Source organism: Salmo salar, chromosome 03, assembly GCF_965601325.2.
Source record: "Salmo salar chromosome 03, fSalSal1, whole genome shotgun sequence".
NCBI lineage: Eukaryota > Metazoa > Chordata > Actinopteri > Salmoniformes > Salmonidae > Salmo > Salmo salar.
The window spans coordinates 10786110-10808608 of record NC_138293.1 but is presented as its reverse complement, the minus strand read 5'-3'; the positions used below and the strand labels follow the sequence as shown (position 1 = coordinate 10808608).

Below are 22499 nucleotides of genomic sequence, written 5' to 3'. Positions count from 1 at the left end.
TTTAGATCATTCATCCTTATGTGTTTTAGATCATTCATCCTTATGTGTTTTAGATCATTCATCCTTACGTGTTTCAGTCATTCATCCTTATGTGTTTTAGATCATTCATCCTTATGTGTTTTAGATCATTCATCCTTATGTGTTTTAGATCATTCATCCTTATTAACGTGTTTTAGATCATTCATCCTTATGTGTTTCAGTCATTCATCCTTACGTGTTTTAGATCATTCATCCTTATGTGTTTTAGATCATTCATCCTTATGTGTTTTAGATCATTCATCCTTATTAAAGTGTTTTAGATCATTCATCCTTATGTGTTTTAGATCATTCATCCTTATTAACGTGTTTTAGATCATTCATCCTTATGTGTTTTAGATCATTCATCCTTATGTGTTTTAGATCATTCATCCTTATGTGTTTTAGATCATTCATCCTTATGTGTTTTAGATCATTCATCCTTATGTGTTTTAGATCATTCATCCTTATGTGTTTTAGATCATTCATCCTTATGTGTTTTAGATCATTCATCCTTATGTGTTTTAGATCATTCATCCTTATGTGTTTTAGATCATTCATCCTTATGTGTTTTAGATCATTCATCCTTATGTGTTTTAGATCATTCATCCTTATGTGTTTTAGATCATTCATCCTTATTAACGTGTTTTAGATCATTCATCCTTATGTGTTTTAGATCATTCATCCTTATGTGTTTTAGATCATTCATCATTATGTGTTTTAGATCATTCATCCTTATGTGTTTTAGATCATTCATCCTTATGTGTTTTAGATCATTCATCCTTACGTGTTTCAGTCATTCATCCTTATGTGTTTTAGATCATTCATCCTTATGTGTTTTAGATCATTCATCCTTATGTGTTTTAGATCATTCATCCTTATTAACGTGTTTTAGATCATTCATCCTTATGTGTTTCAGTCATTCATCCTTACGTGTTTTAGATCATTCATCCTTATGTGTTTTAGATCATTCATCCTTATGTGTTTTAGATCATTCATCCTTATTAAAGTGTTTTAGATCATTCATCCTTATGTGTTTTAGATCATTCATCCTTATTAACGTGTTTTAGATCATTCATCCTTATGTGTTTTAGATCATTCATCCTTATGTGTTTTAGATCATTCATCCTTATGTGTTTTAGATCATTCATCCTTATGTGTTTTAGATCATTCATCCTTATGTGTTTTAGATCATTCATCCTTACGTGTTTTAGATCATTCATCCTTATGTGTTTTAGATCATTCATCCTTATGTGTTTTAGATCATTCATCCTTATTAACGTGTTTTAGATCATTCATCCTTACGTGTTTTAGATCATTCATCCTTATGTGTTTTAGATCATTCATCCTTATGTGTTTTAGATCATTCATCCTTATGTGTTTTAGATCATTCATCCTTATGTGTTTTAGATCATTCATCCTTATGTGTTTTAGATCATTCATCCTTATGTGTTTTAGATCATTCATCCTTATTAACGTGTTTTAGATCATTCATCCTTATGTGTTTTAGATCATTCATCCTTATTAACGTGTTTTAGATCATTCATCCTTATGTGTTTTAGATCATTCATCCTTATGTGTTTTAGATCATTCATCATTATGTGTTTTAGATCATTCATCCTTATGTGTTTTAGATCATTCATCCTTATGTGTTTTAGATCATTCATCCTTACGTGTTTCAGTCATTCATCCTTATGTGTTTTAGATCATTCATCCTTATGTGTTTTAGATCATTCATCCTTATGTGTTTTAGATCATTCATCCTTATTAACGTGTTTTAGATCATTCATCCTTATGTGTTTCAGTCATTCATCCTTACGTGTTTTAGATCATTCATCCTTATGTGTTTTAGATCATTCATCCTTATGTGTTTTAGATCATTCATCCTTATTAACGTGTTTTAGATCATTCATCCTTATTAACGTGTTTTAGATCATTCATCCTTATTAACGTGTTTTAGATCATTCATCCTTATGTGTTTTAGATCATTCATCCTTATGTGTTTTAGATCATTCATCCTTATGTGTTTTAGATCATTCATCCTTATGTGTTTCAGATCATTCATCCTTATGTGTTTTAGATCATTCATCCTTATGTGTTTTAGATCATTCATCCTTATGTGTTTTAGATCTTTCATCCTTATGTGTTTTAGATCATTCATCCTTATGTGTTTTAGATCATTCATCCTTATTAAAGTGTTTTAGATCATTCATCCTTATTAACGTGTTTTAGATCATTCATCCTTATGTGTTTTAGATCATTCATCCTTATGTGTTTTAGATCATTCATCCTTATGTGTTTTAGATCATTCATCCTTACGTGTTTCAGTCATTCATCCTTATGTGTTTTAGATCATTCATCCTTATGTGTTTTAGATCATTCATCCTTATTAACGTGTTTTAGATCATTCATCCTTATGTGTTTTAGATCATTCATCCTTATGTGTTTTAGATCATTCATCCTTATGTGTTTTAGATCATTCATCCTTATGTGTTTTAGATCATTCATCCTTATGTGTTTTAGATCATTCATCCTTATGTGTTTTAGATCATTCATCCTTACGTGTTTCAGTCATTCATCCTTATGTGTTTTAGATCATTCATCCTTATGTGTTTTAGATCATTCATCCTTATGTGTTTTAGATCATTCATCCTTATTAACGTGTTTTAGATCATTCATCCTTATGTGTTTCAGTCATTCATCCTTACGTGTTTTAGATCATTCATCCTTATGTGTTTTAGATCATTCATCCTTATGTGTTTTAGATCATTCATCCTTATTAACGTGTTTTAAATCATTCATCCTTATTAACGTGTTTTAGATCATTCATCCTTATTAACGTGTTTTAGATCATGCATCCTTATGTGTTTTAGATCATTCATCCTTATGTGTTTTAGATCATTCATCCTTATGTGTTTTAGATCATTCATCCTTATGTGTTTTAGATCATTCATCCTTATGTGTTTTAGATCATTCATCCTTATGTGTTTCAGATCATTCATCCTTATGTGTTTTAGATCATTCATCCTTATTAACGTGTTTTAGATCATTCATCCTTATGTGTTTCAGTCATTCATCCTTACGTGTTTTAGATCATTCATCCTTATGTGTTTTAGATCATTCATCCTTATGTGTTTTAGATCATTCATCCTTATTAAAGTGTTTTAGATCATTCATCCTTATGTGTTTTAGATCATTCATCCTTATTAACGTGTTTTAGATCATTCATCCTTATGTGTTTTAGATCATTCATCCTTATGTGTTTTAGATCATTCATCCTTATGTGTTTTAGATCATTCATCCTTATGTGTTTTAGATCATTCATCCTTATGTGTTTTAGATCATTCATCCTTATGTGTTTTAGATCATTCATCCTTACGTGTTTTAGATCATTCATCCTTATGTGTTTTAGATCATTCATCCTTATGTGTTTTAGATCATTCATCCTTATTAACGTGTTTTAGATCATTCATCCTTACGTGTTTTAGATCATTCATCCTTATGTGTTTTAGATCATTCATCCTTATGTGTTTTAGATCATTCATCCTTATGTGTTTTAGATCATTCATCCTTATTAACGTGTTTTAGATCATTCATCCTTATGTGTTTTAGATCATTCATCCTTATGTGTTTTAGATCATTCATCCTTATGTGTTTTAGATCATTCATCATTATGTGTTTTAGATCATTCATCCTTATGTGTTTTAGATCATTCATCCTAATGTGTTTTAGATCATTCATCCTTACGTGTTTCAGTCATTCATCCTTATGTGTTTTAGATCATTCATCCTTATGTGTTTTAGATCATTCATCCTTATGTGTTTTAGATCATTCATCCTTATTAACGTGTTTTAGATCATTCATCCTTATGTGTTTCAGTCATTCATCCTTACGTGTTTTAGATCATTCATCCTTATGTGTTTTAGATCATTCATCCTTATGTGTTTTAGATCATTCATCCTTATTAACGTGTTTTAGATCATTCATCCTTATTAACGTGTTTTAGATCATTCATCCTTATTAACGTGTTTTAGATCATTCATCCTTATGTGTTTTAGATCATTCATCCTTATGTGTTTTAGATCATTCATCCTTATGTGTTTTAGATCATTCATCCTTATGTGTTTCAGATCATTCATCCTTATGTGTTTTAGATCATTCATCCTTATGTGTTTTAGATCATTCATCCTTATGTGTTTTAGATCATTCATCCTTATGTGTTTTAGATCATTCATCCTTATGTGTTTTAGATCATTCATCCTTATTAACGTGTTTTAGATCATTCATCCTTATTAACGTGTTTTAGATCATTCATCCTTATGTGTTTTAGATCATTCATCCTTATGTGTTTTAGATCATTCATCCTTATGTGTTTTAGATCATTCATCCTTATGTGTTTTAGATCATTCATCCTTATGTGTTTTAGATCATTCATCCTTACGTGTTTCAGTCATTCATCCTTATGTGTTTTAGATCATTCATCCTTATGTGTTTTAGATCATTCATCCTTATTAACGTGTTTTAGATCATTCATCCTTATGTGTTTCAGTCATTCATCCTTACGTGTTTTAGATCATTCATCCTTACGTGTTTTAGATCATTCATCCTTATGTGTTTTAGATCATTTATCCTTATTAACGTGTTTTAGATCATTCATCCTTATTAACGTGTTTTAGATCATTCATCCTTATTAACGTGTTTTAGATCATTCATCCTTATGTGTTTTAGATCATTCATCCTTATGTGTTTTAGATCATTCATCCTTATGTGTTTTAGATCATTCATCCTTATTAACATGTTTTAGATCATTCATCCTTATTAACGTGTTTTAGATCATTCATCCTTATGTGTTTTAGATCATTCATCCTTATGTGTTTTAGATCATTCATCCTTATGTGTTTTAGATCATTCATCCTTATGTGTTTTAGATCATTCATCCTTATGTGTTTTAGATCATTCATCCTTATGTGTTTTAGATCATTCATCCTTACGTGTTTCAGTCATTCATCCTTATGTGTTTTAGATCATTCATCCTTATGTGTTTTAGATCATTCATCCTTATGTGTTTTAGATCATTCATCCTTATTAACGTGTTTTAGATCATTCATCCTTATGTGTTTCAGTCATTCATCCTTACGTGTTTTAGATCATTCATCCTTATGTGTTTTAGATCATTCATCCTTATGTGTTTTAGATCATTCATCCTTATTAACGTGTTTTAGATCATTCATCCTTATTAACGTGTTTTAGATCATTCATCCTTATTAACGTGTTTTAGATCATTCATCCTTATGTGTTTTAGATCATTCATCCTTATGTGTTTTAGATCATTCATCCTTATGTGTTTTAGATCATTCATCCTTATGTGTTTTAGATCATTCATCCTTATGTGTTTTAGATCATTCATCCTTATGTGTTTCAGATCATTCATCCTTATGTGTTTTAGATCATTCATCCTTATGTGTTTTAGATCATTCATCCTTATGTGTTTTAGATCATTCATCCTTATGTGTTTTAGATCTTTCATCCTTATGTGTTTTAGATCATTCATCCTTATGTGTTTTAGATCATTCATCCTTATGTGTTTTAGATCATTCATCCTTATGTGTTTTAGATCATTCATCCTTATGTGTTTTAGATCATTCATCCTTATGTGTTTTAGATCATTCATCCTTATTAACGTGTTTTAGATCATTCATCCTTATGTGTTTTAGATCATTCATCCTTATTAACGTGTTTTAGATCATTCATCCTTATGTGTTTCAGTCATTCATCCTTACGTGTTTTAGATCATTCATCCTTATGTGTTTTAGATCATTCATCCTTACGTGTTTTAGATCATTCATCCTTATTAACGTGTTTTAGATCATTCATCCTTATTAACGTGTTTTAGATCATTCATCCTTATGTGTTTTAGATCATTCATCCTTATGTGTTTTAGATCATTCATCCTTATGTGTTTCAGTCATTCATCCTTATGTGTTTTAGATCATTCCTCCTTATGTGTTTTAGATCATTCATCCTTATTAACGTGTTTTAGATCATTCATCCTTATTAACGTGTTTTAGATCATTCATCCTTATTAACGTGTTTTAGATCATTCATCCTTATTAACGTGTTTTAGATCATTCATCCTTATGTGTTTTAGATCATTCATCCTTATGTGTTTTAGATCATTCATCCTTATGTGTTTCAGATCATTCATCCTTATGTGTTTTAGATCATTCATCCTTATGTGTTTTAGATCATTCATCCTTATGTGTTTTAGATCATTCATCCTTATGTGTTTTAGATCATTCATCCTTATGTGTTTTAGATCATTCATCCTTATTAACGTGTTTTAGATCATTCATCCTTATGTGTTTCAGTCATTCATCCTTACGTGTTTTAGATCATTCATCCTTATGTGTTTTAGATCATTCATCCTTATGTGTTTTAGATCATTCATCCTTATTAACGTGTTTTAAATCATTCATCCTTATTAACGTGTTTTAGATCATTCATCCTTATTAACGTGTTTTAGATCATGCATCCTTATGTGTTTTAGATCATTCATCCTTATGTGTTTTAGATCATTCATCCTTATGTGTTTTAGATCATTCATCCTTATGTGTTTTAGATCATTCATCCTTATGTGTTTTAGATCATTCATCCTTATGTGTTTCAGATCATTCATCCTTATGTGTTTTAGATCATTCATCCTTATTAACGTGTTTTAGATCATTCATCCTTATGTGTTTCAGTCATTCATCCTTACGTGTTTTAGATCATTCATCCTTATGTGTTTTAGATCATTCATCCTTATGTGTTTTAGATCATTCATCCTTATTAAAGTGTTTTAGATCATTCATCCTTATGTGTTTTAGATCATTCATCCTTATTAACGTGTTTTAGATCATTCATCCTTATGTGTTTTAGATCATTCATCCTTATGTGTTTTAGATCATTCATCCTTATGTGTTTTAGATCATTCATCCTTATGTGTTTTAGATCATTCATCCTTATGTGTTTTAGATCATTCATCCTTATGTGTTTTAGATCATTCATCCTTACGTGTTTTAGATCATTCATCCTTATGTGTTTTAGATCATTCATCCTTATGTGTTTTAGATCATTCATCCTTATTAACGTGTTTTAGATCATTCATCCTTACGTGTTTTAGATCATTCATCCTTATGTGTTTTAGATCATTCATCCTTATGTGTTTTAGATCATTCATCCTTATGTGTTTTAGATCATTCATCCTTATGTGTTTTAGATCATTCATCCTTATGTGTTTTAGATCATTCATCCTTATTAACGTGTTTTAGATCATTCATCCTTATGTGTTTTAGATCATTCATCCTTATGTGTTTTAGATCATTCATCCTTATGTGTTTTAGATCATTCATCATTATGTGTTTTAGATCATTCATCCTTATGTGTTTTAGATCATTCATCCTAATGTGTTTTAGATCATTCATCCTTACGTGTTTCAGTCATTCATCCTTATGTGTTTTAGATCATTCATCCTTATGTGTTTTAGATCATTCATCCTTATGTGTTTTAGATCATTCATCCTTATTAACGTGTTTTAGATCATTCATCCTTATGTGTTTCAGTCATTCATCCTTACGTGTTTTAGATCATTCATCCTTATGTGTTTTAGATCATTCATCCTTATGTGTTTTAGATCATTCATCCTTATTAACGTGTTTTAGATCATTCATCCTTATTAACGTGTTTTAGATCATTCATCCTTATTAACGTGTTTTAGATCATTCATCCTTATGTGTTTTAGATCATTCATCCTTATGTGTTTTAGATCATTCATCCTTATGTGTTTTAGATCATTCATCCTTATGTGTTTCAGATCATTCATCCTCATGTGTTTTAGATCATTCATCCTTATGTGTTTTAGATCATTCATCCTTATGTGTTTTAGATCATTCATCCTTATGTGTTTTAGATCTTTCACCCTTATGTGTTTTAGATCATTCATCCTTATGTGTTTTAGATCATTCATCCTTATTAACGTGTTTTAGATCATTCATCCTTATTAACGTGTTTTAGATCATTCATCCTTATGTGTTTTAGATCATTCATCCTTATGTGTTTTAGATCATTCATCCTTATGTGTTTTAGATCATTCATCCTTATGTGTTTTAGATCATTCATCCTTATGTGTTTTAGATCATTCATCCTTACGTGTTTCAGTCATTCATCCTTATGTGTTTTAGATCATTCATCCTTATGTGTTTTAGATCATTCATCCTTATGTGTTTTAGATCATTCATCCTTATTAACGTGTTTTAGATCATTCATCCTTATGTGTTTCAGTCATTCATCCTTACGTGTTTTAGATCATTCATCCTTATGTGTTTTAGATCATTCATCCTTATGTGTTTTAGATCATTTATCCTTATTAACGTGTTTTAGATCATTCATCCTTATTAACGTGTTTTAGATCATTCATCCTTATTAACGTGTTTTAGATCATTCATCCTTATGTGTTTTAGATCATTCATCCTTATGTGTTTTAGATCATTCATCCTTATGTGTTTTAGATCATTCATCCTTATTAACATGTTTTAGATCATTCATCCTTATTAACGTGTATTAGATCATTCATCCTTATGTGTTTTAGATCATTCATCCTTATGTGTTTTAGATCATTCATCCTTATGTGTTTTAGATCATTCATCCTTATGTGTTTTAGATCATTCATCCTTATGTGTTTTAGATCATTCATCCTTATGTGTTTTAGATCATTCATCCTTACGTGTTTCAGTCATTCATCCTTATGTGTTTTAGATCATTCATCCTTATGTGTTTTAGATCATTCATCCTTATGTGTTTTAGATCATTCATCCTTATTAACGTGTTTTAGATCATTCATCCTTATGTGTTTCAGTCATTCATCCTTACGTGTTTTAGATCATTCATCCTTATGTGTTTTAGATCATTCATCCTTATGTGTTTTAGATCATTCATCCTTATTAACGTGTTTTAGATCATTCATCCTTATTAACGTGTTTTAGATCATTCATCCTTATTAACGTGTTTTAGATCATTCATCCTTATGTGTTTTAGATCATTCATCCTTATGTGTTTTAGATCATTCATCCTTATGTGTTTTAGATCATTCATCCTTATGTGTTTTAGATCATTCATCCTTATGTGTTTTAGATCATTCATCCTTATGTGTTTCAGATCATTCATCCTTATGTGTTTTAGATCATTCATCCTTATGTGTTTTAGATCATTCATCCTTATGTGTTTTAGATCATTCATCCTTATGTGTTTTAGATCTTTCATCCTTATGTGTTTTAGATCATTCATCCTTATGTGTTTTAGATCATTCATCCTTATGTGTTTTAGATCATTCATCCTTATGTGTTTTAGATCATTCATCCTTATGTGTTTTAGATCATTCATCCTTATTAACGTGTTTTAGATCATTCATCCTTATGTGTTTTAGATCATTCATCCTTATTAACGTGTTTTAGATCATTCATCCTTATGTGTTTCAGTCATTCATCCTTACGTGTTTTAGATCATTCATCCTTATGTGTTTTAGATCATTCATCCTTACGTGTTTTAGATCATTCATCCTTATTAACGTGTTTTAGATCATTCATCCTTATTAACGTGTTTTAGATCATTCATCCTTATGTGTTTTAGATCATTCATCCTTATGTGTTTTAGATCATTCATCCTTATGTGTTTCAGTCATTCATCCTTATGTGTTTTAGATCATTCCTCCTTATGTGTTTTAGATCATTCATCCTTATTAACGTGTTTTAGATCATTCATCCTTATTAACGTGTTTTAGATCATTCATCCTTATTAACGTGTTTTAGATCATTCATCCTTATTAACGTGTTTTAGATCATTCATCCTTATGTGTTTTAGATCATTCATCCTTATGTGTTTTAGATCATTCATCCTTATGTGTTTCAGATCATTCATCCTTATGTGTTTTAGATCATTCATCCTTATGTGTTTTAGATCATTCATCCTTATGTGTTTTAGATCATTCATCCTTATGTGTTTTAGATCTTTCATCCTTATGTGTTTTAGATCATTCATCCTTATGTGTTTTAGATCATTCATCCTTATGTGTTTTAGATCATTCATCCTTATTAACAAGTTTTAGATCATTCATCCTTATTAACGTGTTTTAGATCATTCATCCTTATGTGTTTTAGATCATTCATCCTTATGTGTTTTAGATCATTCATCCTTATGTGTTTTAGATCATTCATCCTTATGTGTTTTAGATCATTCATCCTTATGTGTTTTAGATCATTCATCCTTATGTGTTTCAGATCATTCATCCTTATGTGTTTTAGATCATTCATCCTTATGTGTTTTAGATCATTCATCCTTATGTGTTTTAGATCATTCATCCTTATGTGTTTTAGATCTTTCATCCTTATGTGTTTTAGATCATTCATCCTTATGTGTTTTAGATCATTCATCCTTATGTGTTTTAGATCATTCATCCTTATTAACGTGTTTTAGATCATTCATCCTTATGTGTTTTAGATCATTCATCCTTATGTGTTTTAGATCATTCATCCTTATGTGTTTTAGATCATTCATCCTTACGTGTTTCAGTCATTCATCCTTATGTGTTTTAGATCATTCATCCTTATGTGTTTTAGATCATTCATCCTTATGTGTTTTAGATCATTCATCCTTATTAACGTGTTTTAGATCATTCATCCTTATTAACGTGTTTTAGATCATTCATCCTTATGTGTTTTAGATCATTCATCCTTATGTGTTTTAGATCATTCATCCTTATGTGTTTTAGATCATTCATCCTTATGTGTTTTAGATCATTCATCCTTATGTGTTTTAGATCATTCATCCTTATGTGTTTTAGATCATTCATCCTTACGTGTTTTAGATCATTCATCCTTACGTGTTTTAGATCATTCATCCTTACGTGTTTTAGATAATTCATCCTTACGTGTTTTAGATCATTCATCCTTACGTGTTTTAGATCATTCATCCTTACGTGTTTTAGATCATTCATCCTTACGTGTTTTAGATCATTCATCCTTATGTGTTTTAGATCATTCATCCTTATGTGTTTTAGATCATTCATCCTTATGTGTTTTAGATCATTCATCCTTATGTGTTTTAGATCATTCATCCTTATGTGTTTTAGATCATTCATCCTTATGTGTTTTAGATCATTCATCCTTATGTGTTTTAGATCATTCATCCTTACGTGTTTTAGATCATTCATCCTTATGTGTTTTAGATCATTCATCCTTATTAACGTGTTTTAGATCATTCATCCTTATGTGTTTTAGATCATTCATCCTTACGTGTTTAAGTCATTCATCCTTATGTGTTTTAGATCATTCATCCTTATTAACGTGTTTTAGATCATTCATCCTTATGTGTTTTAGATCATTCATCCTTATGTGTTTTAGATCATTCATCCTTATGTGTTTTAGATCATTCATCCTTATGTGTTTTAGATCATTCATCCTTATGTGTTTTAGATCATTCATCCTTATGTGTTTTAGATCATTCATCCTTACGTATTTTAGATCATTCATCCTTACGTGTTTTAGATCATTCATCCTTACGTGTTTTAGATCATTCATCCTTATGTGTTTTAGATCATTCATCCTTATGTGTTTTAGATCATTCATCCTTATGTGTTTTAGATCATTCATCCTTATGTGTTTTAGATCATTCATCCTTATGTGTTTTAGATCATTCATCCTTATGTGTTTTAGATCATTCATCCTTATGTGTTTTAGATCATTCATCCTTATGTGTTTTAGATCATTCATCCTTACGTGTTTTAGATCATTCATCCTTACGTGTTTTAGATCATTCATCCTTACGTGTTTTAGATCATTCATCCTTACGTGTTTTAGATCATTCATCCTTATGTGTTTTAGATCATTCATCCTTATGTTTTAGATCATTCATCCTTATGTGTTTTAGATCATTCATCCTTATGTGTTTTAGATCATTCATCCTTATGTGTTTTAGATCATTCATCCTTATGTGTTTTAGATCATTCATCCTTATGTTTTTTAGATCATTCATCCTTATGTGTTTTAGATCATTCATCCTTATGTGTTTTAGATCATTCATCCTTATGTGTTTTAGATCATTCATCCTTATGTGTTTTAGATCATTCATCCTTATGTGTTTTAGATCATTCATCCATATGTGTTTTAGATAATGAATCCTTATTAATGTGTTTTAGTCATTCATCCATATTAATGTGTTTTAGTCATTCATTCTTATGTGTTTTAGATAATTCATCCTTATGTGTTTCAGTCATTCATCCTTATGTGTTTTAGATAATTCATTCTTATGTGTCAGTCATTCATCCTTATGTGTTTTAGATAATTCATCATTATGTGTTTTATTTCATTCATCCTTATTAATGTGTTTTAGTCATTCATCCTTATTAATGTGTTTTACATCATTCATCCTTATTAATGTGTTTTATTTCATTCATCCAAGTAAACATTAGTAATTTCAATGAGGACAGCTTTCCATGTAAAGAACTGGATAAGTAAGCAAGGAAAGATGAGGAACAATTTCAAGCCTGAACATTATGTTGTGCAAAGGTATGCATTTTGTTTTCTTATGATGATAGGCAGTATAACCAAAGATGACAGAACAGTCTAGCAATTTGATTGACAGGTTCAACTCTGAACCCTTATGAAATGACAGGGCTGCCCATGGGTGCTGGGAACTGGGAACCCGCATAAACTTTATGCTGTGTTCACGTCATGTCAGGAACTCAGAAATACGCCCTTCCTACTGGGACTAATACACATGAACGCCCCTCCAACTCGTAATTACGACTAGGAAACGGGGGTATGACCTCTAGACCCCGGTCTATCCCACATGATGAACTTTGACATCAGGCACCACTGAAAAATGGCAACAAATATGACCGCGATTTCGGCTGTCAATGGTCAGAATGGTTCTTGCGTTCCCTCCCGAGCTCCTAGCACGTGAACGGTCCAAGTCGTTCCTCCGAAGTAGACAAGTCGTTCTTCCGATTACTCTCCCATGAGGTGAATGCGACATTACAAATAAATATCGATCCAGCCCATCCCCAATATTGAATAGATCATTCAAACCCTGCAGAAATGTTATGTTTTTAATGCCTATTCATGTATATGAATGTTTATTGCAGAGCCAATATAATATTATATTGGGTGTAAGCATTCCATTGAACGAAGACCTACCATGCAAACAGACAGTCAGGTTGGTCACCACACTAGGGCTACAGTCTACACAGTCAGGTTGGTCACCACACTAGGTCTACAGTCTACACAGTCAGGTTGGTCACCACACTAGGTCTACAGTCTACACAGTCAGGTTGGTCACCACACTAGGTCTACAGTCTACACAGTCAGGTTGGTCACCACACTAGGTCTACAGTCTACACAGTCAGGTTGGTCATCACACTAGGTCTACAGTCTACACAGTCAGGTTGGTCATCACACTAGGTCTACAGTCTACACAGTCAGGTTGGTCACCACACTAGGTCTACAGTCTACACAGTCAGGTTGGTCACCACACTAGGTCTACATTCTACACAGTCAGGTTGGTCACCACACTAGGTCTACAGTCTACACAGTCAGGTTGGTCACCACACTAGGTCTACAGTCTACACAGTCAGGTTGGTCACCACACTAGGTCTACAGTCTACACAGTCAGGTTGGTCACCACACTAGGTCTACATTCTACACAGTCAGGTTGGTCACCACACTAGGTCTACATTCTACACAGTCAGGTTGGTCACCACACTAGGTCTACAGTCTACACAGGTTGGTCATCACACTAGGTCTACAGTCTACACAGTCAGGTTGGTCACCACACTAGGTCTACAGTCTACACAGTCAGGTTGGTCACCACACTAGGTCTACATTCTACACAGTTAGGTTGGTCATCACACTAGGTCTACAGTCTACACAGTCAGGTTGGTCACCACACTAGGTCTACATTCTACACAGTCAGGTTGGTCACCACACTAGGTCTACAGTCTACACAGTCAGGTTGGTCACCACACTAGGTCTACATTCTACACAGTCAGGTTGGTCATCACACTAGGTCTACATTCTACACAGTCAGGTTGGTCACCACACTAGGTCTACAGTCTACACAGGTTGGTCATCACACTAGGTCTACAGCCTACACAGTCAGGTTGGTCACCACACTAGGTCTACAGTCTACACAGTCAGGTTGGTCATCACACTAGGTCTACAGTCTACACAGACAGGTTGGTCACCACACTAGATCTACCGTCTACACAGTCAGGTTGGTCATCACACTAGGTCTACAGTCTACACAGTCAGGTTGGTCATCACACTAGGTCTACAGTCTACACAGTCAGGTTGGTCACCACACTAGGTCTACAGTCTACACAGTCAGATTGGTCATCACACTAGGTCTACAGTCTACACAGTCAGGTTGGTCACCACACTAGGTCTACAGTCTACACAGTCAGGTTGGTCACCACACTAGGTCTACAGTCTACACAGTCAGGTTGGTCACCACACTAGGTCTACAGTCTACACAGGTTGGTCATCACACTAGGTCTACAGTCTACACTGTCAGGTTGGTCACCACACTAGGTCTACATTCTACACAGTCAGGTTGGTCACCACACTAGGTCTACAGTCTACACAGGTTGGTCATCACACTAGGTCTACAGTCTACACTGTCAGGTTGGTCACCACACTAGGTCTACATTCTACACAGTCCCCCCCCCCACCCAGCCACTGAAAAACCCTCTCCCTACTCTCTTCCACTCTCCTCCGATACATTCCCATCATGCACCGGCAGGGAAAGCCATTTGACCTTGACAAGTATGCTAATGTGGGCGGCCATACTGCCGTAGCAGTGGGAGGAGGAGTTCTGACAGCGTGAGAGAGGAGCATCCCACAGCACTGCACAGGGTCAGTACAAGCTGCTAGCTCCCATAGAGCAAGCTCTGCTCACCATCTTCATAGATCTTCATAGACTACTGCTATAAAAATCGTGGATATAAATTCCATAAATGAGAAATCGACATTTTATTTCCATATGTTCTTTGTGTGTCGGTAGTGTATCTCATCTGTAACACAAGTGAAGGTCTTCACATAATCATGCTAGCTGGCTGTTAGATCGTCATGAATTGGTCTGTTCCAGGGAATTCACAGGCACACACACACACACACACACACACACACACACACTGATGTACACTACAGAGCAGATATTGCTGATTTCTGATAACATTGTTCTGAGAAGGGAGCAATCATTTAATTTATGATCTTAAGAATGAATATCATTTGCTTATAGTTTATCATACCAATTATTATTATTATAGGCCGATCTTCTATCTCATATTTCAGTTGTAGCCTATATGGCTACTTGTGGTCTGTATTGGAAATACACTGAGTATTGGTCTGTATTGGAAATACACTGAGTATTGGTCTGTATTGGAAATACACTGAGCATTGGAAATACACTGAGTATTGGTCTGTATTGGAAATACACTGAGTATTGGTCTGTATTGGAAATACACTGAGCATTGGAAATACACTGAGTATTGGTCTGTATTGGAAATACACTGAGTATTGGTCTGTATTGGAAATACACTGAGCATTGGAAATACACTGAGTATTGGTCTGTATTGGAAATACACTGAGTATTGGTCTGTATTGGAAATACACTGAGTATTGGTCTGTATTGGAAATACACTGAGCATTAGAAATACACTGAGTATTGGTCTGTATTGGAAATACACTGAGTATTGGTCTGTATTGGAAATACACTGAGTATTGAAAATACACTGAGTATTGGTCTGTATTGGAAATACACTGAGTATTGGTCTGTATTGGAAATACACTGAGCATTGGACTCTAATTATTATTTATACAGGTGGGCTAGTCTCATTTATCTGTCTTGAGCTAATCAGAGCTGAAATGGACAAGCTGTCACACACACACCACACACATACATACCTACATACAAAACCAACTACACATAAATAGATTGTGATGATTGAGACCATGAATGCATAGGTGGATATTATATAATATTACTATCCGTTATTAGGCTATATGTGAAAACATGCACATCAAAACTGAATAGCCTGCAATATGATAAATCATAAAAATGTGGTTTTCGACTGTGGGCTATGACTCAGACCCGGTCCAGGTTTTCTTACCCCAGCTCTTCGCTGTGCGCCCACAAAACTCCCCGGTCCTTGGGTTGAAGATGGAATCTTTCCAGTTTCCGGCATTCTCATCCTCTTTCGCCGTCGGTTTGACTTCGTTGCTTGCCATTGTGGAAATTTGGGGATGTATTTTTCCTTATTAAAAATACGAGGAACAGTGGGCGATAGGATGAGGCAAAATCAGGGATGTAGGCGGTAGGTGATTGTATCAGTGGTTAGAATGGAGTCCAGCGGCAGAGTGAGGCAAGATTGCTGTTTTAAAAAAAAAAAAAAAAAAAAAAAAATCTGTGACGCTTTCTGCAACTAGCGTCAGCCTCTCTCCGCTACTCAATGCGGTACGGGTACGGTTACAATAGAACAGCCTCGATAGAAGAACGGCTTGGTACAGTGTAGCCTAGATTTGTAGACACTAACAAAAACGCTAGAATAACGCGTTATTTATCCAGTTATCATTGCCTGAGAAAATGAGAGAATGGCGTACCTAACAAATGATACGAAAACTGTACAGATTATGATGATGCCAAGCATATGTAGACAGTAGACCTATGCTTTCTATACAGTAAATAGGCTGTTCATATGATTCTGCCTGTGGTTGAAGTAGCTTAGCACACCTGCACATGCAGTCATTTTGCTACAGATCAAAATGTGTGTGGTGTGTTGAGGATGAGTAATACATAGGGGATCAATCTGCTATCGTGTGTGTGTGTGTGAGGACCCCCTAACACCACAATGGTTGTGACATACAGTACCAGTCAAAAGTTTGGACAGACCTACACATTCCAGGGTTTTTCTTTATTTTTACTATTTTCTACATTGTAGAATAATAGTGAAGACATCAAAACTATGAAATAACACGTTTGGAATAATGTAGTAACCAACAAAGTGTTAAACAAATCAAAATATATTTTAGATTTTAGACTCTTCAAAGTAGCCACCCTTTGCCTTGATGACAACGTTGCACACTCTTGGCATTTTCTTAACCAGCTTCACCTAGAATGCTTTTCCAACATATGTGGGATGGAGTTCCCACATATGCTGAGCACTTGTTGGCTGCTTTTCCTTCACTCTGCGGTCCAACTCATCCCAAACCATCTCAATTGGGTTGAGGTTCGGGTGACTGTGGACCCCAGGTCATCTGATGCAGCACTCCATCACTCTCCTTCTTGGTCAAAATAGCCCTTACACAGGCTGGAGGTGTGTTGGGTCATTTTCCTGTTGAAAATCAAATGATAGTCCCACTAAATGCAAACCAGATGGGATGGCGTATCACTGCAGAATGCCATGGTAGCCATGCTGGTTAAGTGTGCCTTGAATTCTAAATAAATCACTGACAGTGTCACCAACAAATCACCCCCACACCATCACACTTCCTCCTCCATGCTTCAAGGTGGGAACCACACATGCGGAGATCATCCGTTTACCTATTGCATCTCACAAAGACAAGAATCTCACATTTGGACTCATCAGACCATAGGACAGATTTCCACCAGTCTAATGTCCATTGCTCATCTTTCTTGGCCCAAGCAAGTATCTTATTATTGGTGTCCTTTAGTAGTGGTTTCTTTGCAGGAATTCGACCATAAAGGCCTGATTCACGCAGTCTCCTCTGAACAGTTGATGTTGAGATGTGTCTGTTACTTGAACTCTCTGAAGCATTTACAGTTGAAGTTGGAAGTTTACATACACTTTGGTTGGAGTCATTAAAACTCGTTTTTCAACCACTCCACAAATTTCTTGTTAACAAACTATAGTTTTGGCAAGTCGGTTAGGACATCTGCTTTGTGCATGACACAAGTAATTTTTCCAACAATTGTTTACAGACAGATTTTATTCACTTATAATGTTAAGAGGTCTGTGTGTAGCTTGTGTAGAGGAGTCAGGCGCAGGACATCAGATATGAGTAAATAAACGTAATTTACTCAAAATAGGCAAATACAAAACAATAAAGCAAGCCCACATAATGGACCGTATAACATACAATCAATCACTCACAAAAAAAATATGGGGGAACAGAGGGTTAAATAATGAACAAGTAATTGGGGAAGTGAAACCAGGTGTGTAAAACAAAGACAAAACAAATGGAAAATGAAAAGTGGATCGGTGATGGCTAATAGGCCGGTGACGTCGACCGCCGAACGCCGCCCGAACAAGGAGAGGGACCGACTTCAGTGGAAGTCGTGACATATAATTCACTCTATCACAATTCCAGTGGGTCGTTTACATTCACTAAGTTGGCTGTGCCTTTAAACTTTGGAAAATTACAGAAAATGATGTCATGGATTTAGAAGCTTCTGAAATGCTAATTGACATAAATTTGAGTCAATTGGAGGTGTACCTGTGGATGTATTTCAAGGACTACCTTCAAACTTAGTGTCTCTTTGCTTGACATCATGGGAAAATCTAAAGAAATCAGCCAAGACCTCCAAACCAATTTCCAAATGCCTGAAGGTGCCATGTTCATCTGTACAAACAATAGTATGCAAGTATAAACACCATGGGACCACGCAGTCGTCATTCCGCTCAGGAAGGAGATGTGTTTTGTCTCCTAGAGATGAACGTACTTTGGTGGGAAAAGTGCAAATCAATCCCAGAACAACAGCAAAGGACCTTGTGAAGATGCTGGAGGAAACAGGTACAAAAGTATCTATATCCACAGTAAAACGAGTCATATATCCACATAACCTGAAAGGCCACTCAGCAAGGTAGAAGCCACTGCTCCAAAACCGCCATAAAAAAAGCCAGATTACGGTTTGCAGCTGCACATGGGGACAAAGATCATACTTTTTGGACAAATATCCTCTGGTCTGATGAAACAAAAATGTAACTGTTTGGCCATAATGAACATCGTTATGTTTGGAGGAAAAAGGGGGAGGCCTGCAAGCCAAAGAACACCATCCCAACCATGAAGCATGGGGGTGGCAGCATCATGTTGTGGAGTGCTTTGCTGCAGGAGGGACTGGTGCACTTCACAAAATAGATAACATCATGAGGAAGGAAAATTATGTGGATATATTGAAGCAACATCTCAAGACCTCAGTCAGGAAGTTAAAGCTTGGTCGCAAATGGGTCTGATGGGTTTGACCCAAGTTAAACAATTTAAAGGCAATGCTACCAAATACTAATTGAGTGTACCTACTGGGAACGTGATGAAAGAAATAAAATCTGAAATAAATCATTCTCTCTACTATTATTCTGTCATTTCACATTCTTAAAATAAAGTGGTGATCCTAACTGACCTAAGACAGGGACTTTTTACTAGGATTAAATGTCAGGAATTGGGAGAAACTGAGTTTAAATGTATTTGGCTAAGGTGTATGTAAACTTCCGACTTCCAACTGTATTTGGGCTGCAATTTCTGAGGCTGGTAACTCTAATAAACGTATTCTTTGCATCAGAGGTAATTCTGGGACTTCCTTTCCTGTGGCTCTCCTCATGAGAGAAGGTTTCATCATAGCGCTTGATGGTTTTTTGTCATTGCTTATTTGAGCTGTTCTTGACATAATATGGACTTTGTCTTTTACCAAATAGGGCTATTTTCTGTATACCTTGTCATAACAACTGATTGGCTCAAATGCATTAAGAAGGAAAGAAATTCCACAAACTAACTTTTAACAAGGCACACCTGTTCATTTAAATGCATTCCAGGTGACTACCTCATGAAGCTGGTTGAGAGAATGCCAAGAGTGTGCAAAGCTGTTGTCAAGGCAAAGGGTGGCTACTTTGAAGAATCTCAAATATAAAATATATTTAGATTTGTTTAACAGTTTTTTGGTTACTACATGATTCCATATGTGTTATTTTATAGTTTTGATGTCTTCGCTATTATTCTACAATGTAGAAAATAGTAAAAATAAAGAAAAACAAACTTTTGACTGGTACTGTACTTCTGTATTATTCTAAAATAAACTGATTTGAAAAAACATATAATTCTGGAAGGAATGTGTGTCTCTCACTGCAATACTGGGGCAAGTGAACCAAACAAACACCTTATGGTTGCCAGTCTCTCTCTCTCTAGCTGCCTCTCTCTCTTTCTCTCTCGCTGCCTCTCTCTCTCTCTCTCGCTGCCTCTTTCTCTCTCTCTCTCTCTCTCTCTCTCTCGCTCTCTCTCATGCACGCACGCACGCACGCACACACACACACACACACACACAGTTGCAGTGGCCCATGTAAGGCGAGGACATTTGAGCCAGATGTAGGCCTATGCTACTGTGGACTACATCTATGCTACTGTGGACTACATACTATGCTACTGTGGACTACATACTATGCTACTGTGGACTACATACTATGCTACTGTGGACTATATACTATGCTACTGTAGTCTACATACTATGCATCTGTGGCCTACTTAAATATTTGGTGCTTTTAACAATTGCCGTTGCCATGGAAATACAGAATAACTGAAATACAATGTAAGCAGGCTGAGTAAGAGGGGGGGGGGGGGGGAGAGATAAAGATAGCACAGAATCCTACCATAGTAGGATTTGTGGAACCAAGGGAGAGTGAATTACAGCTATCGAAAATAATTACCACCAAGGCCACACTCCAACCTCACTACACTCCAACCCGCATGCGGGTGTGTTGATGTGCCCTTGAGCAAGACACTCAATCCTAATTTCTACAGGGTTGGTTTGGAAATCATCACAAATATAAGCAACCACCAAATTATTAGGGAAAGATGATAAATCAGATATACAACTGAATCTTCCACATTTAACCCATCCCATCTTAACCAACATCCACAGCACCCCGGGGAACAGTGGGTTAACTGCCTTGTTCAGAACAACAGATTTTGACCTTGTCAGCTAGGGGATTCGATCTAGCAACCTTTCGGTTACTGGCCCAACACTCTAACCACTAGGTTACCTGTCGCTCCTCACTCAAGCACTCACACACTTAAGCAAATTGATTCTCTGGCACACAGAGTAAATATGTTTTGCCATATTGGGATTAGTGCATTGATTCATGGCCCAGGTCTCTATCACATTTACCCTGCGACATCAGCCCACAGGCAAAACAGGACCTGTGTGTGTGTGTGTGTCAGCAAGAGGGAGATCATACACACTCACACTCCTCTCATTGTCTGCAGAGCCCTTCTCTGTGTGTCCAATTAGTTCCCCCTCCCCTTTCTCTCATACCAGCACAATGAGCAAGAGTACAGTACGTTTTTTCTCAATTCATCCGTCCGTTGCCGTGGTAACAGTGACAGCATCACTGCCGCTGACGAGAGCCAATCATTAAAATGGCATCTGAGGGCTGTATTTCCCACAAGTCTCTGGGTGCAGGTGAATATCGGTTGAAAACTTATTTTCCCATAAACCTCTGCTCTAAGCCAGTTGACCAACTTTCTGAAGGAAGTGCATTTCCCATGTTTTTAGGGGCAGACAGTCTCCTCTAGGAAGTGCATTTTCAATGTGTTCCATGCCAATATTTTTGTTTTAACAACAGTTATACATAAAGAGTAGGGTTTCAAATAGTCTTGTTCAAGTGTTAAAACATCAGCATCCTATTTGTTAACATGTAATCTCCTGCATTTGATGTTCTTTGGGGAAAAAAAGGTGGGCAGGCAACAGAATTGGAGAGAGATGGTTAGCAATACAAAATAAATTCATAAAAATGTCACAAATATCCAATAGTATGTTAGGGTATGGTGGCCCATTAGGGCCAGAATTAAGCAGCACAATCTCTATGTAGGCTGTTCGAAGCACTCAATCCATTAAAATGCCAGAAACATGAACGTTGCACAACAGATACTTTCTCTTAGTTCATAAGTGAACACAGGGCTAAAGTAACACTGTACAATATTCCTTTCCAATAACAGTTAAAGTCTTCCAATTCATGTAAACCACAATCACAATAATCAATGTCTGTAAGAACATTAAACATTTATAAAAATAAGAGTTTCCGATTCAAGCACCCAGGCTAATGAGGGTTGATTCTCAAAAGTATTATATTGTGTAATTCTATCAAATCCTATAGTCTCCTTGTCACCTTTCCTTCATTACGCTGCTCTGAAATAGTTCTGGATTAGTGAAAACAAGTGTCCCAGTGGCCTACCGCCATACACGACCCTCATATTAGTGCAGAGACAGAGGAGAGTAGACAAGGAGAGGAAGCCTTTTGAGAGCCAACCCTGTACAGTATATGCATCCTATGTCTAGAATTGTCCATGGAGTTCCAGAACTCTGTTGAAAAGCAGTGACTAGCTCCCTCTCCTGGACAAGGGGGGTCAATGCAATGAGGCACTGACACTGGCTACCAACACTGACTGATTAAA

General features: G+C 35.2%; 1 protein-coding gene across 1 annotated transcript in view; it reads right to left on the bottom strand.

Moving 5' to 3' along the window:
• LOC106598169 (sodium/potassium-transporting ATPase subunit beta-3) overlaps positions 1-16489 on the bottom strand; it is a 35526-nt gene extending 19037 nt beyond the window's left edge. Inside the window, exon 1 of the mRNA XM_014189233.3 lies at positions 16214-16489. Coding sequence (XP_014044708.1) covers positions 16214-16331 — 118 coding nt within the window. The 5' untranslated portion in view covers positions 16332-16489. The remainder of the gene's footprint in view (positions 1-16213) is intronic.
• Between the last annotated feature and the right edge of the window lie 6010 nt (positions 16490-22499).